Source organism: Fulmarus glacialis, unplaced genomic scaffold, assembly GCF_000690835.1.
Source record: "Fulmarus glacialis isolate BGI_N327 unplaced genomic scaffold, ASM69083v1 scaffold39263, whole genome shotgun sequence".
Taxonomy (NCBI): domain Eukaryota; kingdom Metazoa; phylum Chordata; class Aves; order Procellariiformes; family Procellariidae; genus Fulmarus; species Fulmarus glacialis.
In genome coordinates this window covers 48,992-75,362 of record NW_009205576.1, presented here as the reverse complement: position 1 = coordinate 75,362, position 26,371 = coordinate 48,992, and the positions used below count along the sequence as shown (strand labels likewise).

The 26,371-nt window shown below is 40.2% G+C and overlaps 1 protein-coding gene across 1 annotated transcript in view; it reads right to left on the bottom strand.

The window, feature by feature from the left end:
* Positions 1 to 26,371, bottom strand: part of GLIS1 (GLIS family zinc finger 1) — a gene marked incomplete at its 5' end in the record, with an annotated part of 42,389 nt that overhangs the window by 13,096 nt on the left and 2,922 nt on the right. The window contains 3 exons of the mRNA XM_009575433.1: positions 13,040 to 13,190; positions 21,673 to 21,805; positions 25,568 to 25,678. Of these exons, the coding sequence (XP_009573728.1) occupies positions 13,040 to 13,190; positions 21,673 to 21,805; positions 25,568 to 25,678 (395 nt within the window). The remainder of the gene's footprint in view (positions 1 to 13,039; positions 13,191 to 21,672; positions 21,806 to 25,567; positions 25,679 to 26,371) is intronic.

Genomic DNA, 26,371 nt, shown 5'->3' with positions numbered 1-26,371 from the left:
TTTTTGTGAGAAAAATAACCCCCCCCCCCCCCCCCCAAATAAGCGATGACCAGCAATATGTAAAATACAGAGGACTAAAGTCGAATTTTAAAAGCCAACGTGCAAAGAAAAAAAATCTTACCTGTTTTTTGTTTTAAGTGCATATTAAAAAGAGCTCAGCAACAGAGCTGGGATGGCCCTTGGCCTACCCGAGGGTAAAGGCCTGGGGCTGCAGAGATGCTAAAAGGGGACGCGAGGAATGCAGGGGCCACCTCTGCCCTCTTCAGGTCAGACACAGAAAATACTCTTTGGAGTCTGAACTGCTGAAGAGCAATGCTCGGGGGAAAATACCGAGTTTATTTGCTAAGCAGCAGCTAAACGCTAAGGTCAGCTCCCATGTGGCTGTAGTTTTTCCTCAAAGGTCTCAGTAGAGAAATAGTTTTAACAGAAATGAGCTGTCGTGCAGCCCAGCTACACTTGTATCTTCTGCAAATGCTCTCAAGTGCGTGTCTGTGGTGAACTATTGCATGAAGATGGGGCTGACATTTATCTGCTGGGACCTGCAGAAAAGCCTCTGCTATGGTCTCTTCCGAGGCTGCAAGGCAGTGCCAGCAAAGCAAACCACAAATTACAAAATGGTCACCAGCCCCTTCAATGGCACACGTGGAGACATTGTCCTCGACATGCCAGAAATGCTACTAGAAGCCTCCAAATGCTTCTATCTGAAAGGAGATTAAAAAGATTGCAGTTGTTTTCATTGGAAAGATAATAGCTAAAAGAGATCAAGATAGTGACATTTATATGGGTAATGACCACACACACATTTTAAAGAGAAACAAAAGATGTGCTAAAAACTCCAAGGCCTGGATGAGCCAGAAACCACTCTGAATGAGGGAGGAAAATACTTCTGGTGAGCGAGTACTCTGCAACTGCCTGTGTTGGGTTTCCTCTGCCTTCTCTTGAAATGCCTTGTCCTGGCTACTGCTGGGAAATGTAGCACCCCATAGAGGCCTGCCGGGCTGCTCTGTGTTGAACGCTTTGTTAGGATGGTCGAGCAATCGCATTTTTAAATTCTATGCAAGTATGTTGCACGTCAAACAAAAATGGTACATTTAAGGTGTCCAGCTGTGGGAATACTCAAAATCCCAGCTTCCCTACCCAGTTTAACTACTCCCAGAGCCTATTTAAATCTTAACCATGTGAGAAGAATTTAACAGTTTTTATTGTTATTTTTAAAGCAGTGCTTCTCCCCATTCACACTCTTTGTATTCCTGTTTTTCCTGTGTGTGAGCTCAACAGTTGTGATAGCGTTTGTGCCTTTGAAATGGCTGGTTAAGAGCAGGTGAGACTCCCCATGCGAGGCAGGAGGGGTGCGGAGGTGTGTGGGGCCCTGCTCCAGCCGGGTGAGCTGAGCGGCCGCGCAGAGCTGCCAGCTTGCTGCTCCCACTCGGCACTGCTGTCACGGTGCTGGAGCTCAGCAAACATAGCTGTCTGCGGGCAGCCAGTATCCTAGTAACTTACTGCAGCACAGGAACTTGAGCTGAAATCCTGAAAGCGCCGTCTAACACTTGACCATCGCTGCCTCCTCTGCATGAAAAGAGTTTCATGCAGTTGAGCAGGTCACTGTAAAATCTACTACCTTCTGCTCAGTCTCTCCCAAACAGGGAATTGAATACATTTCCCATAAGTTAAGGCACAGTTTTTAGCTAGAAAAGAGCTTTGCTCAGCAGAAAAATCTGGCTATATTAGCACAAGTGGCCAACATGGGAATTTGTCTTCTTAAAATGTTCATCACAATGCCTACAGCTCGAGCTGGGCCCTAAAATATTATTTTGTGTGTGTGTATGGATGTGTGAATGTCCTCTGGCATGCGCAAGGAGAGTTTTTTCATCAGCTAACTGTCCAGTTCCCAGTGCCGTGTTTTTAATTCTCTCCTGAATATTTGCCTACTAACTAGGTTGCTGTGATACTCAGGTTGTGAAAAGAGAGGAGGAATCATTCCTGATACAAATTAAATAGATAATGCATTAGCAACAGAAAAGAGCTTAAAAGGGGATGCCTTCTGTATGGAAGAAGAAACACTAAACTACTTACACCAGGAACTCAGCTGGATACATTAAAAATTCCCAGGCAGTAGCTCAGGCGTGTATGTTTCAATAACTAATAGCCTGGACATTTCCTGTTAATACTGTACTACAACCACAGTTTGCTTTAGTTTGGATATTACTAATAAATATATACCATATATTTTACTTTAATTGTAACTTGTATAATTCTGTAAATTTGCAGGTCCTTTTTGGGCCTTTTAATATATATCTGTGCCTATATATAGCTATATAGAGAGATATATAAATAAATACTCTCACACACATGTAAAAAAAATCCTTATCCTTCCCTAATTCATTAAATTTGAGGGCTCGTGGCTATACGGAATATTTCTGTTCAGGAGCATAAATCTTTTTGCTATCTCCCTAACCTTGTGACAAAGTTGAGAAGAATCAACAGTTCTTACAGATCGCTTGCACTGCTGATGTAACCTGACTGTCCATATAGTCTTACAAGGATGCTTGATGGTAAAACACTTAGTAACTCAAACAACAAATTAACCCACTGCAAGGCTTTAACTACTCCATTATCAGAAACCGTATGTCCCTTATGTGAAAGGTAACCTGTTAACCATGCATTTACCTTATTCCTAGCCACAGACACTACTGAAGTTACTAGCAACCCCTCTCTGAATCCAGAATTCCAGTTGCCTACCAATGAAACTGCTATTGCTAAACCCCTTGCTGTATGTAATATATGATGCAAGTAGGAAAGCTTTTTCTCGTGAAGATTCATTTTGGTGACTTCCGACCTAGTAACAGTGGGAGCTTCTCAATACCCCTCATACAGAGAGGTATGCACCAAAAGAGTCTATGTTCCCTGCATGTGTTGACTGGTTTTGAACTTACACTATCTTTTGGGAACAGCAGTGTTGTGGGAATAATGTGCAACTTTCTTGAGCAGTGATAATAACGGAAAGGGAACTATATGGTTGGGTGCAGTAGGAATCTACTTATTAATGACCATATATTACATAGTGGTAAAACCAGAAAAGCTGTATTCAGTTTTGATGCATTAAGTTATCACAGGAGTTAAAAGCAGCTGAAGATACAATAGTAAGACAGGGTTTTCTTACAAAGTAAAACTGCCAAAACTAGAAGCATGCCACTGAAAGAAAGGAATTTAAAATGCAGTTTTTCACATTACAAGTGTGCAATGGAGGAGCCAGCCTCCTCTCCACTCTGTCCAAGACACGGGAGCAACAGGGCATGCACCACAGAGAGAAGCAGGTCGGCTTAAAACAAAAGGAACATTTTGCTCACACAGCATGCCCTGGCCTGTGGCATTCATAGCCACAGGAAATCACAGAATCAAACAGAATACCTAGTTTTTTAAAAAGGGACTGAATAATTTAATGGCCAAAACCAACATTTCCATGCTAAGCGAGGGGTAATCAAATCTTGTGCTTCAGGATGTAAACTGATCGCCCAAGGAGTCAGAGAGGAATTCTCCTCTCTGTTCACTCATCATACAACTTCGTATGATTGACCAGGTATTGTGGGTTTTTTCAAATTCCCTTTGAAGCACCATGTGTAGCATGGCGCTGAAGACATAATACTAGTCTTGAGGGACCGATGATTTCAGGTGGAATTGCAATGCCTGAGGATGCATTTACAATTAAGTAAAAGGACTAATCAGAAAAATCTTGTTTATGTAATACCTTCATCCATACAACTGACAGAAAACTATCGGAAGAACTGATCCTAACTCGGTAACATACCTTGTCTATGATACTGCACACATTTCTGTAGCATGCTAAACACTGTTTTAAAATACTCAGCTTCACAGCCTTCCTAAGGGAAGCTCTTGAAGTCAGGTACGATACTACCCACAAAGAGTCATTAAACCAAGTGTTAGATATAGCCAACGAGCCAATTCCTCACCTCTACTGCAAATCATTTGTCACTCACATCAGTGGAAACACTCAGAAATCTGGATCTTAACAGAAGGATTTTTTAAAAAAGAAAATTAAAAGTCAAAACATACGAGATATTAATCTGTCTTCTCTCTGGTTTTATAAAGTGCATACCTTTAGGAATCTCAAACAGAAATCCCAGTAAGACTTTTACATAAATTTTCTTGTGATCATGTTTTAATAATATATTTTGGATGGTGAAAGTTCATATTAAATTGTAAGGCCTATCTGAGGGAATCTAGATTTGCCATGAGCTAGCAGTGATCTACAGAAAAGATATCTAATAGGCTACAAGTACCAAATTGAGAATTATTTATCCTGCCTCCACTTTCAGCCTCCCAAAGTAGGCAGTGGTGTACAAGAATTTGTGCATTTTCACAATGCACACCAAATGTCTTGTTCCAATATTATTGCAACATAAAGAACCAAAAAATAAATACATATCAACATTGATTTTTCTGAGCTTTCTGTCAAGATGTCTGTTTTCTATATTCATCCACAGTACTTAGCCTGAGTAAGAAATAGTTTTACACTTTGCTTTAGCCAGTCTTTGTTCAATAGCAGTTCCTGGACAAATTAACACAGAGTAAGAAATTGTAAAGCCAGATTTTGAGCTGGTTTGAGATGAGCTTTTTCATGATCTAGTTGATCATCTCTTGACTGCCAAAAACTACACCCAGTATACTTAATCAGTAAATATTGAATGGAATTGAAAATTGAAAAATAATGAAAATAAATTCAAACTAAGATTCTTGAATAATAAGTGGGAATGAAGTGTAACCGCAAAATAGAAATATCTAAGATAGGGATGTTTCCAATATGAAAACTGTCTGGTTTTTTTTTTCTTTTTATGATGTGATGGCTTGATTGGCAGATTCCTCAGCTAGACAAAGAACCTCAACCCATATCCCATTGAGTTCAGTGGAAACAGGACCAAATCCAGACTGAAAAACATCTGTCCTTTATCTCAAATAATTTTTTGTATATTTTGGTTTATAAGACCATTCTGTAATACAGTTCTCATGCATAGCGTATCACCATATCAAACAATCTTGACTTTGAGAATTATGTTTAACTGATATTAATATGAAGACAAGTATATAATAAAGCACCAGAGTGAGAAGCACAAAGCAACGAAGCTCCACTTTTTATCTTTAAGTGACTTGTACAGTATTGCAGCTAGTTACAAAAACTGAGATTTTCCATGAAACCAAGTTCTACCACAAAATCCAGCATGCCAACCATTTCATTCATAAAATCTCTCCCCCAAGCATTATAGTTACTTATATTGTGAGAAAGTCCATTTCAGTTCCAGGACCAGGAGATTATTTTTTTTTTCATGGAAAAAAAAGTTAACACTGATTTTCATCTCTTCCTGTAATATTAAAAATGATGTGTAAAGCTCTGCTAATCTGGTCTCTGGATAGCACCCAATCTCTTGCCACGTGTTTCTGTTCTGGGTCTTGCCCTACGGGAATTTCTGTCAGCACGTGCTCAGGAAACAGTTATACCGTTCACTTTTCTTTTTACTTTTTTTTTTTAAGATGGACTCTATCTGAAGTTTGGTGAACCTTTGCACTAATCACTGCCAGGTGCCTCTGGCTACGTTTCTGGAATGCAAAGAATCTTTTCCTTCTCTCCCTCTTTCTTCCTTTCTCCTCTTCCCCCCCTCTCCCTGATATATAATAAATCCTTCATTGCGGATCACCTTGCTGGGCATCATTGCGTTTTATTACCCTTTTCTATAAACAATGAGCAAACAAGTTACTGGGCTGTGACACACTGCCCTTCTTACAAGGCCTCGGTCTCTGCTCCATGACTGCAAGATACGACACTGTGTTTCTGTTTTTCTCCTTTCTCTCTGTGCTTGTGGCCAGCTTGAGTAGCTGTCTGCTGTTAAGAGACTCGGGCTCTGCTACTAATGCAGTGTGTGACATACCTCCGTGTGTAACATCTTTAAAGTAGGACTGAGGCAATGTCAGCCTTTTCCTTGCTTCTAGATAAATACAAGATACTATTTTTCATTCAGAATACTGCCTTGGATTACTTTAATCCAGTTCTGCCTCTTCACCCACCCACACTCTGAGCAGTGTCAACAAGTGCCTGTATAATAAGCTAGTTAGCTATGAGGAGTGAGAGGGGTTTCATAAACATTATGGAGAACACTCTCCACGGGACCTTTAATGTGACTGAAGGGTCTTAGGTCATTTAATCGGTTTAGAATATTTTTAATAATACCAATTAACAGTGATATGAAAACAGCTTTGGGTTCAAAATTACACAGGAGCCAAAGGAGTCCTTTCCTGGTACACTCAAAGACTGTGTGTGGGCCTTCTCTTCAGGTACAGAGTGATTTACTGAAATACTCACAATCTTTTCTAACAAATACACATGCAAGTCTCAGTTGGGTGTAAAACATAACTCAGCATTTTGTAATGCATTTCATTACCTACACAAACTCACAAATATATACAAACACTTTTCTTCTATGTTAAATGAATATCTCTACAATTGTTCTAACCTGATACATGCAATTTCTGCAGAGCATTTAATCACAGCAATCATTACAGGAACTGTGCCAGTCTAAAAGACATCTTTATTTATAAGGGTTTGTCCAATAATCTCCTTTGAAATGAAAGTGATGAATCACTACAGTGGAAGCCGCTACACGTAAGGAAAACTTCTTACTCTTGCTAACGATCTAGCAGAAAAATATATTTCAAAAGTAAAAAAAATCTGTATTAATATCGTCAAAGAAATATCAAAACATATTTAAATAAAGAGCACTGCCTTAGGTTCAAGTGATTGCCAGGAAGTCAATTATAAAGACATGCAATCAAACACAGATATTGTCTACTTAGTATTATCCAGCATGTACTGCATGCTTGACTGATCTATCTTATTTTAGTCATTTAAGGTCATTATTTTCTGGCAAATATGCAGTAAGATGCTTCCAGGTGCAGGTAGGTCCTGTACAGGTAGTTGATGCCTGCTTTCTTCAAGTTTATAGTCTAAAAGGCACTGTACCGAGTAGTGGGAGATGTTAAGATAACTTAATCGTTTGTTATACCATGATAAATTATTGTGTTTGGCATATATGGTTTACATGTAACTGCAAAAGTTTCACTTAAAAGGCAAAACAAAATTAAAAAAAAAAAAAAGAAAAAAATCAGCTTTACAGATGTTAAGCATAAATTTAACTATAGGTAAAACCAGTAATGGCTAAAATCATTAATACAATGCAGAAGAGCTGCGGTTGAATCCATCTTAAATGGTTCCTGAGTTACTCTGACCAATTCCTTTAACCTCCCACCTTCTCCTGTAACTCTTATTTCTTACTCTAAGATAGTTTTGCTTACAGTGTTTCTTCTGTAACATAACACTTACTTTGAGATGCACTGATGAAGGCTCTCTAATGAATGTCAATCCAGCCCTTTTAGAAACACAAATGAAATACATGCCCACCTATTTCTGCTGATGGCCAAACAATATTTTACCCCATGATCAAGCACAAAGTTATTCTTAACCATGTATTTTTGAACTAAGCCTATGCTAATGCTAATTTTGCTTTAAGGGGGGAAAAAACTGTATAAGCCTATCTGGACATGATTACAAATGAATTCTGATCACATTTTCTACAATGAGATAAATGACTTGGGATTTGAAACCAGATGCTTTTAATTACTGATTTTCTTTGTTACATGAACCTCAGCTCCGCACCTGTACATTGTTCTTTCTTTGGACAGATGTACCGATGCCCCTTTTGCGTGCTCAGATCCGTAACACTGAGATAAATGATGATGGGTTCTTGGGTTCCTTCACTGAAAATGTTTTCAGCTGTCAGAGATATCTGTTTCTTGTTATTGGTTTTAGTGCTTTTGAAAGAAAGACTAAAACACTGACTTGTGTATTCTGTTATAAATGAAGAGTATTCTCCAGTGGAATCCACAATGAATGAATGATGTATCTCCTTGGTCCTAGAAACTGTTATAAAAACTGTGTAGGTATTTAGTTCTCCAGAGTACTTCTAGAGAGTAAAAGTTTGTTTCCTACAAAGATTCTAGCAACATGCCAGTTCCCAGTATATTTATTGAGCTCACAAACTGAAAGATGAATAAAATTTAGACACAAGTACTTAGACACCTAATTGTCACTCAAAGTAATGAGAATTAGGTATATAAATGTATTTTCCTATCTGGCCATGGATTGTGGCAGTTAAGGAGATAGCACTACCTATTGAAAAGAATCTCCCCCATTTCTTTTACTGGTTTTGGGGCAATTTCTTAAATCTTTTCACAGAAACAGTCATGCTCCAGAAAACTAGCTGCTTGCAAACAACAGTGAAACGAGTCTGGTCCCATCTGATGAGCAAGCACCCACCAAACCCTTTGTAGGCCATCATCATCTACCAGTAAAGCTGAAGCCAAAACCAATCCCACAGAGCAGAGGTGTGGGTTTGGTGGAGGTTGCTTCCTCCCAGCTCCACAGCTCACTGAGACAGGCAGGGGGGCTGGGCCAGATTCTTCTTTGAAATGGAGGCACCCGACAGAGTCCTGGCAAGGTATGTAACAGGGCTGAAGCGTGGGTAGGAGCTGGCTTACAGTCTCTTATTGCCGAAGTATAACATGGTAGTAGTACAAATAAAAATCTAACACACTAGATTTTATCCTGCATATTTTCAATTTTAAAAATATCGGGATTTTCAAATCTGGTGTTCCCTGGTTGAGCAAGAAGGGAAGGTCTGTGTATGTTGTGTTACTTTACGTAAAGGGAAATGAAAGACTAAATTTTTAACAGAGATCTCTTTACATTTAAGTATTTCTGTGGTATTTGAATTAACAGGTGCTAAGAAGCAAGCAAACAAAAATTCTGCTGTTTAAGCAGTTTGATTAAAATGTCTCTTTTCACTTGATTCACCTGATTGTTTTTAAGTCCTGTTTCTTGTGATTTTGTATGGGTAAGTGGCTCTTCAGGGGGGTCTGGAACATGGTTTGAACTGGTTGCAGTTAGCTGGTGAGAAGCCTGGGCAAAAGAGAGTTGTGTAAGCTCGCTCCTTCCTCTAACCTTGATTACTTAATCCTTTATATTAAAGGCTCACAAGACTGGATTCAGAGTTCTCATTAATCATCACCTATGGACATCACAGATGTCTTAATCCCACTAGTTCTTCATTTACTGTTGTGTTTACAGAGCAGAAATGACCTAAATTACCACAGGAATATAAAAAAATAGTTTCACTTTCCTTTCCCTTGGAGACACATCGCCTTCCCAGTAAAGTTATTATTTGTCAGTACCCCCAGCTTCTTTTGAGAACATAAGTGCTGTTTGTTATGGGCGACACAAGTGACAGAGGGCCTCACAGTCACATATAGAGGGACCGTGTTCAGATCCTACAAAGTGACCTTGTTAGGTCATTAAGCTAAATTGGTGCAAATCCCTAACTTGGTGCCACCACTCAAACACACTTAACTTTAATCATATCAGTTTCATTTAAGCTGATAATTTATCACACTAAATATTTTAAACTGGAGTTTACAGAGATAGTTTACAAATGAAACCAAGTACATTTTTAGATGACTTAGATAGTAACAGCTAAAAAAATAGTAGAAAGAAGGCCAAGTGCAACATTCACCTAAGATTTAATACTACAAGCTGTTTTTCATCTTCATTCTGCTACAAATCAAAATAGACTATTTTTGCAATGGGCAAAATGAAACCGAGTTAGACATTATACATGGCATATGCTACAAGAAGTGCTAAAATAAACCTTTGCTACCTGAAATAAAAAATAAATATATATTTAAACCTGGATCATGACAAGCCCACTTTCTGGATGCCAAAATATTTCTCAGTCACACACTTTTAGTTTAATTAATATCAGTATAAGTAAAATTTTTTGGTCTAGCATATACTTCATACCAGAATTTGAAAAAATACTCTCCATATTGTATAAAGCCAGTATAAATACATTTGGTAATGAAGTCAGATTTTGTTAGAACATTTTCAAGTGAATTAGATAATTTTGTCAAACTATTTAAATGTCTTAGCAAACCATTTGGGAAAATTGACTGCTGCACTTGGTATTGACTTTGGCAAAGGATGGTATAACATAGGGCTTTAAAAAAAAAAAAAAGAAAAAGCCTTTAAATCAAATTCTGAATCTTATGTCAAACTTGAGTAGACTATTTGTACTCCACCTCATGTAGTTTTTGGCATCTTGCATATTTGATGACTCAGTAATTAGATTTCTTGATAATAATCATTTGGTTCATTCCACAGACTTAAACTATGCAATCCAGTCTTGTCATCGTACTGATTCACAGTATAGAAATTCTTTGCATTTACTTAAACATGAATGCTGAGAGAGCTGACAAATGAGGCAAAACATTATATGTGTGCCAGAAAGCTGGAGCAGTTACTATGAAGAAAGGTAGTGTTAGGTGTTTCTTTCCTATTGTAAACCATATATATTTTATATGAGTAATGGCATACTGCTATGAAGTGGCAAAGGTGTAACAGTTCTATAATTCAGTGGCTCCAAGCATTAGATTATTAAGTGATTTTGCCCAGTTAAATGGATGAATGCTTTAAACAAAACTGTGCTAAAAAAAATGCAAGGACTATTAGTTCACACTAAGTTTCTGTACTTGCAATTAAAATGTCATGTATGGGCTTTATTTCAGCAGTCATTAATAATGTAAGCATAAACAATTAAAATACAGCAAAAGGATCTTGGACTGGGTATGACAGCGCTGAATACAGATTATTTTGAGTTTAGAAAATGGTATTTGAAATGCTGAAAAATTCCAAGTAATTACGTCATGAAACTAGATACCCCATTTTAAAATAACTATTCAAAAATACATTCCGCTCTCCATTTCCTGATGCTTGGTTCATGATTAGAAATCTGTTATCATCTCACTCTTAGAGGAGTGTCACAGGATAGTAACTATGTTGTTTCTGCAAAGACTTTACATTACTTAGGTATATAAGCACTGAGATAATAAATCAGCACTGTTGTCTCCTCTGAGAAAGAATACCTATTCCACTAGAACTGAAAAGAGCAGAGACAATTCTGATGTAAACTTTGGCCTAAGCAAGAAACTCAGCTCACACAGCATGGTGTTTCTGCTGAAAGAGAAGTGCCGTACTCTGGAATGGAGACACGAGGGGCAGTAAGAAGAATTCATCTGGGAGCTTCAGACCCCTCAAATTGTAAAACTGTCTGTTGCCCTCATTCTGGTCAAGTCTTTGCTTTCATTTCTTATTAAGAGTACCAGAATGTGAAGTGCCTTAGAAACAAATCCACCTTACTGACAGCCTGTTAAATCCTTCCCGTAGTATATCCTTACTTTATTTCATTCTTCGTTGGGATTTTTTGCTTTAACTCCCCTAGGAACCAACTCAAAGAGGAAACAGCTGAGCAGTGCACTGGGGAGCAGTGAGAGGAAGGGATCCTACTCCCCCAAGCTCAAGTAGTCCCATTCTGCAGGGAAAGAACAGCTCGTGGATCACCTTCACTTTGGACTGTCTGTCTCCACTCCTCCTATTTGCGCTCACTGCCTACTCTGCTACAGAAAACTTCATATTTATGTGGTATAACTTCCATCTAAATCAGCATGCCCAATGCCTCCTGTTGGCCATGACACTGCCACGGCATGAGACTGCCAACAGGAAATAGAAGGTCAGGAATGTGGGTGGCAGGGCAGGGATGGAGAAGGGTTGGGCATCTTATGTGACAGGGACAGGATAAGTCTATTCTTATGATGGGCAGATATGCATCATACACTGGGAGGGGGCACTGGTACCTGCTACTGGCATAGGTCAGAAGAGATGGCTGAAGGAGGAACAGGGTATAGAAGCTAAGCTTGCTACAGCATTCATTCCACAATTAAGAAAAAAAAAAAAAGGAGTAATTTGTTCCTAATTGAATTTCCTCAATCAGATTGTTCTTCAACTATTCCAGGTGTAATTTTCCGTACCGTGCCCCTTCCATGCCACATACACTCTGCCTTCTGCCCTTTGCTTAAAGCATACAATTAAAAACTTTCTGGGCTTTCATTTCCCCATATAAAAGAAGGGATGGGTCAGTCACTGGACTAGGATGGAAAAACTCTCCATTCAATTGCTGTATTTGCTAAAGAACCCCAACATATTTTTAGGAAAAAAATCTCTTCATCTCTCTATATCCCAAGTTCCCATCAGTAAAGCAAAATCAGAGTCCCCTCCCTGTCCAAAGTGCTGGGAAGAAAAACTTAAGTTTGATGTTTAATTTGCATGAGGCTAGGCACCCAAAAAAATCTGAGCAAAAAGATTAGAGCAGAATTTTGTGGCTTACAGAGATTCTTTACTGTTGAGAAGATGTTATGAGATCCTTGAGCAAATGGTGCATTAGAAAGATCAGATACTGTAGCAATGCAATGCAGTCCATACCGTAGCAATGCAATCTACACAATCAATGTGATAATATACCCTTCCCTGATTAGGAGCTTACTGGTTAATGCCTGCTGCTGAGGGACGTATTACAGAAAATCTTATCAGAGAGCAAGGAAGTGAGAAAGCCTGCTGCTCTGACACGAAGTAAGTCTTACTAAGGCAAACACTGCCTTATTCCTGAGTGAGTCATAGTTTGCATTTTCACCCTTTGAGAGATTTCTCATTTTAGCTGAGAAAAGTTCTCTGCACTTATCCAAACCTACAAGAAGTCATCAAGGAAGAATTAAAAAAAAAAAAAAAAAATCTAAATGCAATTGCATTCTATAAAGAAAAAAAAAATCTCAGTGTGTTTTGTTGAAGACAAGGACAAGGCCCTGAGCAACCTAATAGTAATGTCAAAGTTTGTTCTGCATTGTACAGGGATGGATGACATGACATTCTGAGATCCCTTCAAAACTAAATTATTCTATGATTCTAAACCAAACAAAATTGCTTAGTTTGAGCCAGTGTTTTTCATTTGAACAGCATCCATGCAAAGTAAAATAAACAATTAATCATTCATTATCTTGCCAGACAGAGGCCAAATATGTTTCATACACATACCCTTCCCTGGCACTCTCCAATGGTGACTGATGGTGATGTGGACTGGAAAGGGTAGAGTCGAGTGGATGGTGTCTTGAAGGGATGTCATGAGGAGGCGGCAATATACCTGGTGAGGGACCATTATGGTTAGCGCTGGAACCACTGTACATGCCTGTGAACACACATCATTTTGCAAAATAAAGTAAGCAAGGAAAGAAGCATCCAAGTAAGTCCTTGAGAGTCCCCAGTTCCTCCCCTATCCCCCACCCGACCCTGAGACACAAACACACAGCAGCCCACTTCTGTTGGGGGAGTCATACGGCCAAGGGGAGTCACCTACTCAGAGATCCAGTACGTTAGCGAATACTGCTGTGCTTGGAACAGCACTCAAAGCTGTATCAATGTATTCTGACCTGTGTGTCTCCCCTCCAGGGACCAACCCTTTCAGGTGGTCCATTTCTCCCTTGCTGTGACTCCAGACCCATAAGCATTCCTCCCAGCAGCTGGCAGGACTTGGCAGGACTCTCACCCTGCCTTCACCATACTTCTGAGTGAGAAGTCACAGTGCTCATTGCTTGCAGAATGATGAAGCTTATATTGAGAGCAGAGTGGTACATGATAACTTACCAACATCACATTAAACACTGAACTCGGAGCACTGTGTTTGCGTATGGGGGACCATGATTTCGAGTTTTTTCATTGTTCATTTAAAACTTTTAAATTTGACTTTCAGTTAGTAGGCTGCTGGACATCCTAGAGCATTTAAAAACGTCACATATTGATTCAAATAAAAGCCAATAAATTAAACGTGAAGAGGAGTGAGGAGAAATTTTTAATGAGACCATGAAAACAAAAGTTTTACTAGTATACAGAAGTACTGAAGGAGCGTTGGTGTTCCATTTTTTTTAGGACTCTGGCTACTCTCCTCTACCATGGCAGTCAGACACCAATAGTGAAGTGTCTATCATGCCCTCAAGCACATACTTTGTTGAGGAAGCTTTGTCCAGGACTCTTGGATTAAGATGCTGGGATTAAGTTTTTTTCTTACAGTCTCCCTTCTGAAGAGTAAGCCATGCACTCAGACAGTCTAGGCTACCTGGGGGTCAGGGCCTTGACACTGACTTTTGGCGTGAAGGCTGCACTGAGGGCAGGTGTCTGCAATGAGGGGAGATTGCAGAAGTGCTTGCTGCCTGGTGTTACGAACACTGTTTACAAATGCCACCCTATGGCAAGGGGAAAAAAGGACTGGCTCCTAGTAAGTGCAATTCTTGGAAAAGTCTAATCCTTCTTTTCTCAGTTTCTCTGCCCTTCTCCTCCTCTTCTTAAAGTTTGCCTACAACACATCTCCCAGAGTTTTGGCCCACCAGGGCATGCCTCCCAGGGAATCTGCACACAGAGGAGGACTAGAGCAGCCACTCACATTGTATTCTGAAGGCTGTGGAGAGCAAATGAAGTTTGCCAGCTCCCACAGTGTCCAGCTGTTCAGCACAGAAGACCCCACACCCCTCTGAGGCCTAGTTTCTTTGCCTTCTCTCCTCCTGTAGCATTCACCCTTCCTCTCCCACTCATTGTGTGCAGAGCTACACATTCAGGAAGACAGAGCTGTGTGTCAGCTATGCTTGGACGTGTCCCATTGTCACTGACAGGGTTTTGGATGGCACTCCTCCCAAACCCTCGCAGTGACATGGAAGCAGAAAGCACCAGGAAAATCTGGAGCCGTGGGGAACGTGCAACAGCCCTCTGGGTGGATAAAACACGGCTGAATGTCAGCATCTGTTTCTGTGCGTTGAAGAGCAGAACCACTAAGGCAAGATTCCAGCCACCTTTGTCAGGGACTTCAGATGAGTCAAAAACCTCTCATGAACAATGAGTCCTCAGCTGTTGACAGATCTAAAGCAACAAAAATGAACCACATCATCTCTGTCTCCCGCTAGACAGAACATTTGTCAACCAGCCAGTGAAACCAACTTGCTTTCTGCACTGAAAGCCAGACAGAAGGAGCTTTAACAAGTCAGATGTTCCCAGGTGATGCTAGGATTTATTTGTCAAAGCCTCTTCTGATAACAGTAAGTCAGTAGCTAGGATGCTACAAGACATTGTGAAAATGTCTTTTTTCTACTGGTGGCTTCAGTCCATTTTATAATACAATAGTTTCCACTTCCCCCAAATCCTTACTTTTCATACATTCATTATCAGGCTTGGAAGATGAGCCAAATACCAATTTGACTTGACTGTACAGTGTCATTTCACACTTCAGCTCTATTTCCTACAACATGCAGTTCAGGTATATTGGCAGCATTGCTGAACCTAAAACGTTTATGCTCTCTAAGGCTAGCAGACTATTACTGGCCCCTGTCAATAACTCACCCAAAAAGCTCAGAAACCCTCAAAAGGTAGTTTTAGCAGTGTGGTGGCCAATAAACACACTCAAATGTTTTCTCTTACAATCCCACCCCTGAACAGTTCATGAATGTTCAAGAGGTCTCTCCTGGCCCCTTCCATACTGTCTCAGCTGCTAAGGATAGTTCAACTCTTTACTTGAGGTGGGTGAGAAAGAAAGAGTAGCAGAGTACCTACAATCAGCTTGCCCCCCTAGAGAAGCAAGAAAATGTTAAAAAAACCACCCCACACATCCCATCCATATTTCCAGGAGACAAGTCCTGCGTGATCCCATGCACTCAAACCCCACCCCATTAGAAAACCAAACAAAACCAGAATCCCTGTCACCCTGAGTTTCTGCCATGCCCAACCACTATGCAAGAGGAGTTTACCGAGCTGTAGAACTACTAGGGTAGACACCCATTGCCCACTCTTGGGCTTGAAAAGATGTATTGCTATGGATCTCCTCTCCTACTTAAAGCAGGGCTTCTTCCATCCACCCTGAGTTTATCCATCTTTTGACTTACTGATCACACCTTCTCTGGAAAAGGCCCCCGCTTGGAGCATATGTGTGCTGAGGCTTGTAGAGTTTGTTCATCAGTGAGTTTTCCTTTTCCTACATCTTTAATTACCACGACGCCCTCACTCGTGCTCGGTTTGACACGTGGCGTCTCTTGTCCCCCCAACCCCCCTTCCACACCGTAGCTTGTGCTGCTTCATGCCAGAAGCCGCTGGCCCCCCTCACACTGACACCCCCTCTCCACGGCATTGCTAGATCGGCAGCCCACCGCAACATCGGCTGAAGCATGTCACGGTAAACCCAGCTGTCCCCATATCCTCTGTGACACTTTGACAAATGTGGTGCTACACGTGTGCTGCCTGCTGCCAAGCAGCATGTGTCACAGCTGAGCCCTGCCTGCCTCTCCCACAGTGGAACACTAATTTTGGGTGCCACTCTCTGGTATCCAGCTGCCAGTATTCATGAAACTTGTCAGAACGCAATTATCTCTGAGGCGTTTGTCAAATGTGGTTGAGCTTGGCTAATGGATTTAAAAAAATACTGTGGGGAAGGGGACTGACACACATGTGGACAGAGAGGCGAGCAAAATGATTACATAAGCCTTGCTTCCTAAGGAAATGAGACTAAACCCAGAGTCCTGATTTGTACAGCGTGTATTCCTCAGACACAGGGCTAGTGGGAGGAACGGGGGGAGCTGCTCTGGCATCGGGCACAGCGATGTGTGCTCCTGGGCCTGGTGGTGCGGCTCTGAGACTGCACAGCCTACCATTTGGATGAGGGCTGCATCCACCCCTGAAGCTTCTGGATAGCGAGAAAGCCGAAACACGAGCCAACGTAGACAAAGAATAGACCCTATTGTTCACTTGCTTCGCTTGCATGGGGTGTCTGCCTGTAATTTAAGAGTATTTCGAGGGCCATGTGGCACACACAATGGAAGATGGGATTTACTATGAGATTGCATGTGAGTCTGCAATGAGACATTAGTAATTTCTGTTGAGTCACTGAGAACCAAATTGGTAATGATTTCAAGTAAAAAGTTAGTTACCTTACACAGTGCAAAACAAGGGCACTCCAACAGAACATTAACTTTACTTCCTTCAGAGGGCCAGACCTTTCTCTGGTCATGGGCATTGTGCAGGGTGTACTATACTAGGCACTATGAATGCTATCATCTATCAACCATTTATGTTGCTACTGGAATTCATTTTGACTGTAAAAAGTTTTGATATGCATATTTTTATTCCAGACTTAAGTCACTCAAAGTTTGGAGCTGCTGTCACTCTGCTTCCATGACTACCCAATGGTATGTTGATGGGTGTTAAGCCCAAAGATGGTGCTTTTAGAAGGAAATATTGGCAGTGGCAGTTTATCAGGAAAGAGAGACAGTGAACTGCCTTGTTCAGGGAAGCAGGAGGTATCTGCTGCTAACGAAGGTCTATAAGGTTCTTCCCACTGCCAAGCCCTAACAGAAAGGAAGAGTTGCTTGAGGGGAGAGAAATGCTGCCTTTGCTGCGTGGATCCCTTTGCCCAGGAAAGGCAACAGAAGAAGTCAAGTGAGGAAGGGCGTTTGCTATTCCAGCCTCAGTATAATTTTCAATGCTTCTAAAATTTCACTTCTTTTACAGTTTTTCTTCCTTTTTTTCAGCAGCAAGCTATAATATTCTGAGTACCTGAAGTCACACAGAAGCCTTTGGAGCTGTTATGTTCTGGAAATGCAACCCACTTCAGGACTGTGCACCTTGGGCCTCTTCACGCATTGACCATCTTAGCTTGTAAATATATGTCATCAATCAATATTTTAAATGGCTTGGCCTTTAACCTTAACATCTGTTGCCAAAACAGTACTCTGAGCATCTGTGACTAGCAGCTTTTTTTCCCCCCAGCTTTATACTGAGACCAGAAAAACAATAATAAAACATGCCCAGAGAAAACACCTGAGTGGAATTACTTAAATGGAGACGCTTCCTTTGCAGGGAGAGTGATAAGAGCTCTCGGGCACAGCTAGAGTTGAATGTGTGCAGCCATAAGCATCTTAGTTATGAGGAGGGAAAAAGGAGGAAGATCTAACCAAACAATGGGTTCCTCTGACTGCAAAACATTCTTTTGCTCACTGTCTTACCCAGTCCTAAGAACAAACCTGCTTTGAAGTCGGACACAAGGGATGGGAGCTTTTTAAATATTTCATTTTTTCCGTGATTGGCTTTCATCCCTGACATATTTAAAATGTGCTTTAACTTGGAGAAAGACAAAACTAAAACTCTCCAGGAATCCAAGTGATCCCTAAAGCCCAGAGCTCTGCACATTAATAATGTGGTTTCTTTGAAAAAAAAAAAAAAAAAAAAGACCCTCAAAAAAAAACCCAACCATGAACATTTTCATATTTTCAAGTGGAATCAAGAGGACATCATATTTATCCATATATATCCTATGTAAAGTATTGTAGCTGATTTCTCCAGAAATATTCCCTCTGCTTATTTGAAAGAGCAAATGTGCAATCATTGCAGACTATAGGTGGCAGCAGGCCTTATGCTTTAATTCTGTAAGGATCAGCACTTTAACTTATATGCCCTAAATAATGACAGAAGAACAGTTTTGCCTATGGAATTGTATTACACATAGTATGAAGCAATTTCTGTTTCACTGTACAACAGTCTTTCAAATCTTGATTTATTTTCCCTGGCACTTTTTCATACTGTGCATGTGATGGGGTCTCATATGGGGTGACCTGATGGAAGTATCAGGGAAGATTTACTAGGTTTTTTACAACATCCTGGTGATGGATTGATATAATCAGCAAAGAAATCATATCAGAGAAAGCCAGTATTATTGATAGATAAAATCCTTAATTTCACAAGAGGTTCTCAGAAATGACACTGAGAGGTTAGGGATGGTCTTTTTATTTGTAAGCTAATAACTTTTTTCCTGTTTTATTGTTGTCACTTGAAATCTGAGGCTATTTCTGAGGTTCTTAAGCGCAGCCTGTTCTGAGGGAAATGTCACTGGTCTTTCCTGTCCTGCCTGGAAGCAAGAGGCTAAGCCATGCTTCAGCTACGCCAGACTGTCAAGGGTGGAGAGCAGAGGCCACGTGCTGCCCTCACAGATCTTAGGAGCGCAGACGACAAAGGCAAAGAATGGAAATAATCCCCCCAGGTCCCTCCAGCTTTCTGCCACTTTTCGAGGAGCCACATATAAACCGTGAGTGCAGACTCCCAGGGGAACAATGTTAGAATGATGGGTTATTTCCCTTTCTACTCCATTCTGTTCACCAGTTACATTCCAACATTTTAGTGCAACTTGAACTAGAAAGGAGAATAGAAGATGTCAAGCAGGATGCATTTTTTGTTTTTATTTTTAATATTTGGAGTGAGAAAAAAGCAGGAGATTCTTGCCTAAGTAATTTTTAGTAATTTATTACTTTGCTCTTACAAAGCAAAGTATGTAATAAAGTGCATCAACTCTTCCCTTGGTGCAGGGGAACTAGCACCAGGCATTTTTGTTTTCTAATCCCAGTTTACCATTGGATTTCTCTAAGCTTCAACAGAAACAAGCTAGGGTTTGTCTGGAAAGCTCGTACTCAGTTACTAAATCAATTTAAAACATATTTAGTAATACCAAGTCAAGCCTCTCCTCCACACAGTGGAATTGAAAGAGGATAAAGTGCATCTTAAATCAAGATAGATTAATTTAGCTCTAAGATAAAACATTTTATGAATAATTTTGGATTTTAATAGCACTGAACATTTTCTAATATTGACCAAGTTTGAAAGTAAAGTCTTCAAAAATGGCATCCCTCCCTTTTTGTGTCTCACCTTGGCTCTGCTCTGCAATCCAAAGACTTCCTCCTATGAGGAAAGGCTGAGAGAGTTAGGGTTATTCAGCCTGGAGAAGAGAAGGCTTCTGGGAGACCTTATTGCAGCCTTTTAATACTTAAAGGGGGCTTATAAGAAAGATGGGGACAGACTTTTTAATAGGGCCTGTTGCGACAGGACAAGGGGGAATGGTCTTAAACTAAAAGAGGGTAGATTCAGACTAGATATAAGGAAGAAATTTTTTACAATGAGGGTGGTGAAACACTGGACCAGGTTGCCCAGAGAGGTGGTCGATGCCCCATCCCTGGAAACATTCAAGGTCAGGTTGGACGGGGCTCTGAGCAACCTGATCTAGTTGAAGATGTCCCTGCTCATTGCAGGGGGGTTGGACTAGATGGCCTTTAAAGGTCCCTTCCAACCCACACTATTCTATGATTCTATGATTCAAACTGTCCTCCACCCTTGGGCATAGTATGTGGTGTACCAGACTCCACGTTCCTGCCCCAAAATTAGGAATAGTCTGTCAAAAACTGAGTTTAGTATGCATTATTATTGTTTAAATAATGAAAAAGTGATTAATTTCTGTTAAATCTTTTTTCTGGAGATTGTCTCCGGACCATACAAAGTGCTACATATAAAATGTTGCCACATATCCATCCCATCTCTAATACACAGCTGCCATTAAAAGATGGATAAGATACTGGGATGCGTCTGGAACATGATAGAGAACGACACAAGAAAACGTGACAATGACGGCTTATAAATCAAGTGAATAGCATAATCTGGAATTTTGTGCGTGGTATTGGTTATCCCATCCCAAAATGGATATTACAGAGTTAGAGAAATTTCAAAGGCAATAACATAAATGGTTCTCCAAAAGTAGGTTCCACCAAAGCAGACCAGGTAAGAGTCTATGTGCATATTCTTCTCATCGAACATCATCTGAAAGTTGCACATGCAAAATTAATCAAGGAAAGTATTTTTTCAAAAAAGTGTGGGCTTTGCAACTCACTGATACATGATGTTGCTGAAGCCAAGAATAAAATAAATATGAAAATTAGAAAAAGGGCTAAATAGTTACATGGGCAGACAGAGCTTTGACAGTGAAAACAGCTAAGTGAAAGGTTCCCCACTCTAATCTCTAGAATCAGTGGAGGGATATGGGTGCCTTTACAGGGTGAGGCAGATTACAATTAAACTGATGGCCTTTGGGAGTTCCTCTTTCTCTCAGCTGGCTAAACAAAGAACCTGAGATTGCTTGCTGAGGTTCAAGAGTTGTGAATCTAGATCTTATTTTCAGCAGAAGGGAATGGAAGCATCTTTTTCTCGTCCTATAAAATGTATAGAACAGTCTAAGGTCCCTGAAAGGGGCCAGCTCTTGTTCAAACCACAAGAAAGAAAGAAAAGACAGACAAGAAGGAATGAAAGAAAGATTAAATACTAGGAAAGATAATTAAAACAACACGTTTGACATTTCAAAATCAAGCTTTTGCTCCATTCATACATCACCATATTATTTGTTATAATCACACAGTGCACGTTAATACACAGCCTCATCAACTTTTCTGCAGCTCCTGAAGAGCTGGAAAACCTTATTGCTGCGTGCCTTTGTTTTTGCTAGAGCACTCATTTGGCTTTAGCAAAGCTCATGCACCTGCATTCTGCTGAAGCCAAGGCAAACTTTTAAAAAGAGAACAAATGGATAGAGGCTGACTTTCAGCAGGGCTGCTCCCCCCTTCATGTGAAATTAATAGGAGCTATTTGGCTGACTAACTGAAAAAAAAAGTCAGGCCTTAGCAAACAACTCACAAAATTATTTAATTTTATTTGTTGGTTTGTTTTTTTTTTTTTCTTCCAGAGTGGCAAATGAGACCCATAAGCTTTTCTGTTTTAAATCCTGTATTATATGACATATTTAGCACCATACTTATTAGAAGTATTCTTACCTGTAATTAAATCATGATGACCTACAGATCTACCACATTTCCCATCCAAAATGTGTTGTGAAGATGTGTGGAGTTGTTGTATAGCTAAGCATTCACTTAGTACGTCTTGTTCGATATCAGTACATGAATTTAGCTACAAGAGGAGGATAAAACAAACATTTTATTTCAAAGTAAACCAAATTACTTCTAATTAAATTCATATGTCTCTTTGCTGAAAGATTATGTACTGAAGGAAGGAACAACATGTCATTCTTAGCAACTTCGTGTAATTAAGGATGTATCTATAACTTGGTATTTTTAATTAGAGATAATTTTGGTTTCCTTAAGCGCACAAGTTAAGCGTGCTAATCTTAAATCAACAACAGTTTGCTTCAGAAAATAATGTACCCTGTGTTTCTTCAAACCTTCCTGAGTAATTTAACTGCATATTTTCAGGCTTTCTGTAGTTTCTTGGGTTCTGTGGCAAAAGGATTGCATCACCTTGTAGCTGTGACACTTTGGGAAAGAAAAGCATTTGTGCTTATCAGATTAGAACTGGTGGAATAATACGCTGTCAGTAATGTGTAAGAGGTATCACCGATATGTCAGCTGTTCTCCATGTAAATTAAAGCTCTGGCAAAAGTGTCTGAAGCAAACTCTTGAAACCACAATGTCGATCATATTAAAAACAGCAGGAGAGGAGAATTAAGAAAGAAAAGCATTTCTAATTCTCTTTCAAACATGCTGATGTTGCCAAGCTTTTGTCATAATATAGTGCTCACATTACACAAACAGCCATCATATTCTATAGCCATTAATAAATAGTTATTGTCTTTACGTTTACAGTTTTGCATACCGATCTCCCCTGGGTTTGGTTATTCTAAATAAAAGGTCCGCGCAAACCTATTTAGAATTCTGCTATACAGCCATTTGTTGGTTCAAGATAAACATCTAACATTTGGATCACAAAGTGCATCTGTAGCCAATTAAACTTAAACTACTACTAAATTAACAGCTAACTTTCTCCTATTTTGTTCTTGTAAAGCCTTTCAGAACAACAAAATACTACCACTGCAGTCATCTCCTAGGCTATGAACTAAACATTCGGGATTCCTTTGATGTAAGTCTAAGCTCAGGCATTTTATTTTATATCAGAGATGGCACATTTTGGTAGCATATCTCAACCAAGACACGTGGGCAGAGCAGCCTGTTAATTTTTCTTTTTTGGCTAAGTCATTTCCACTCAGAACTCCTGGGAAGCTGATATCAACAGACAACTGCCTTTGCCGAGTTATAACCAAAAATGAGCAAGTGAGTATAAACAGTCTTTTCCCCTTTTTTCCAAATTAGACTGTCACCGTTTCAATAACACTGAGATTTGCTTAGTTGTGAAATGGTTTCTTTTCCTATAATATGTTTAAGTGAAATATTGGGGGGGTGTTATTGTTTCTTTATAAGTCAGATTCGCTTTGGTCCCTTTTAAGAGAGCCTGATCAAAATGCACTTTAAATCTGCTGCTTTTTCAGATGCCTTGTAAGTTCAAGGAAAAAAGACACAGGATCAAGTATTCATAAAGTCATCATGGATAAATGAGACAGGAAATCTGAAGATGATTTCAAACCACTGGAGGAGTGCAGATTTAGATTGGTCTACCAAATAAGGTGTGGGAGGCAAGGAACTAACATTATTTTAAGATAGACTTGATAAATTTATGAGAGGGTATATATATGCATGCAGGAAAATTCCTCAAGCTAGGAGATTAAGAGATATGAAAACCTGGATATTTGATGTCTTGGTCCACCCAAGCAGCTTGAGTTTGCAATTTGTGTGTACCAGATTTGTCCTGTATCGATTCTATGCTTAAGGCCTCCCACTGCTTATGCAGGAAGTACTTAGTGCCCCTAAATGCAAAGTTTGGATTTAGGTTTTTTCCCACCTTCCTCTGTAGAACTGGAAATAGGCCCCAGCAGGTGACAGGGTATAACAGTGGGGACTGTTCCTTCGTCCAGATGTAAAGGATTTTAACATGTTAATGCATTCAGCCCAGTACACAGAGCTGATATGATACCCATGTTTGGTATTAGGAAATAATTCTCTCCTTCCTTCTCCCAAGAAGTATGTCAGCAACCACACGAAGGAAAGATGGGGGGTTCTCTCCTTTGGAATAGGAAGCGTGGTTGCTTTCCACAATCAGCTGCGAATAACAAAATCTTCCTGTCGCAAAGATCTTGCTATTGCAAAAGACTTTGGTGCCACAGTCAACCTCTTTCTGTGGCCAATTACTGCTATGGCTTTCTGACTCTTACCCTCATTAAGACCTAAAGGTTGCTCTAGAGGAGCGTTGGGAATTTTGCAACCTGTGGTGTGGGAGGTGTGTGCACAGCACACCCTGTGGAACATTCTAGAGAGCTGTGGTGAAACCGCATGGCCTGATAATATAAAATTGGGCTTGAAAACGAGGCAGTGCTTTCCAGTCCTGCCAGGCTAAATAAGAGTTCTGACTGGACCTGATATATGAAGAGACAACAACTTGATTCTGTGGACATCTGGATGGGTGCTAGGTATGAATAGTGTTACTCCCACGCACAAAGCTCCACATGTAATGAGTGTTTCTTGACTATTTGAAATAGTGTGCACAACTCTGGACACTGATGTTCTAGAAACTGTTACTCAGATGGCATGCACCTGACACAGAGAAGGGTTACAGGAAGAATTGGGGGACAGACAACTGTCCTAGGAAAGGGGACCATAAGTTCAGATTGGTGAATCTAGGCAAGTGAAAACTGTAGGGGGATATAATTCATGCTGAGAAGTAGCAGGAGGGAAGAGGTGTAAGACAGGGGGCATGGCTGACACAAGGACAAGTTGGTATGAACTCATCACAGTTGTATTCAAGCAGGAAAATTAGGCCTTTTTGACATCCATCTCACTCCTCCATGGCTCATCCCAAATTCCGCAACTAAGATGACCTGGGTTCTATTACTGTCTCTTCTCTCTACATGTTCCTTTCTTTGCTTTCCAGTACTTCTAGTTCTTACCTTTGACAGTTTTCCAAACTAGCTGCTCCCTAGCTCTATCTTGCCAGGCTGTCATTTCTGCTCTGTCCTCCATCCTTTAAACATGCTTTGCTGTCTCATCCATGATGCTCTTGGCAGTGGCGAGGCAGCTGGGGGAAGAATTGCTGCTTATTGAACTAATCGTAATTGCTTGCTAAGGCTTGCATTCCCTTCCACTCTTCGGCCTGAAGTATGCTCATGGTCTGTTCTGTCACAGCTCTGTGCGGTCCCAATCATCTTTTTACAAACTGTGTGTACAAATGTGTAATAAACAAGTCTCTGATCCTGGGCTGGTGCCTGTAAGCATCCCCATTTAATAATGAGTTCAGGATTTAGCCCACAGAAACCAAAATACTTATTTGACTCTAATAGTAGTGAAAACGTAACTAGCAGTCTGGGTTTGGAATGATTTATAAATGCATTTAAAATACAGATGTGGTGGGTTTTCATTCTCATGTATTACAAGTGCTCCTTTCCTGACATTTCCATTGTATCCTGGCTTAGTTTCATTTGTGTTTTAGATGATCTGCCAACGTGTATTTACTAGCTGATTGCATTTTATGTGAATGACAGCAGAATTTGGGCTTGTGTATGAAAAATGAACAAGAAAGAAATACTTGGAGAGAAAGTGTGGGGCAAACTGAAATTACAGGGTGGTAGCCTTGAAAGTGTAAAACTATAAAGTGGACTGGTTAACAATAGCGATTAAAAACCAACAGGAAAATTAGCTCAACTTAAGTTTTCTTCTAGCAATATTGCAGAATAACTCTGATTAGAAAATATGTAAACTAAACGTAAATTAAAAATAACTATATCGAGGAGATCTGGAGATGTGTCACTTTTTGCCTAGTGGGCCTTACCTTCTTACGCACCTGTTGTTCTTTGGCTGAATGAGCTTTCACATGTTTGCGCAGAGAGCTGGGGTCAGTGTAGCGTTTGGAGCAGCCAGGAATCTGACAGGCATAGGGTTTCTGTAAACGTGAGAAAAGGGAACAGATTTCATATTCCTCTGCATCTCTACAATCAGCATACAGAGCGCTGAAGGATGGCTGTTTCTGTGAAACACAGTGTTAAGCCTGAGCTGTTTGCTCTGTTTGCCGTTTCCAGATTTGCTGTCTCCTCTATGTACACAACCCAGACATGATGCAAAAAGAACCACATTGATCGCTCTGATTTTGCACTCCATGCAAGCACTGCGAGCACTTGACACATCTATACTCTGTCATGTTGGGTATCGATTACTGGGCTGAATTAAATGCTAATGAGATGTAACTGGATGGGTTTTGAGAGCATTACTTTTTTTCTAGCCTTCACAGTAGACAAAATGATCATGAAATCACCCAGTATAATTATAAATATAGAAGCTCTGGATTTGAGTTCTGATTTACATAGTTTTTGCAACAACTGTTCCATATGCAGCAGAGCAAAAACTTGTGGCATAGCACACATCTGGTTTCCTTCATACCTTGTTCCTGTTTTGAATAACAGCAATATCTTTCTTTTTATAACTCCTAACCAAACAACCTGCATCAAACATTAACATCTGAGCAAATCAATACAGAAAGAAAAATCCACTACTGTTGATTTTGTCCGGAAGACCTTTCCAGCTCATTTTGGCATGTGGCAGAGTTTGCCTCTTCTATGTGGCACATAATCAGCACTCT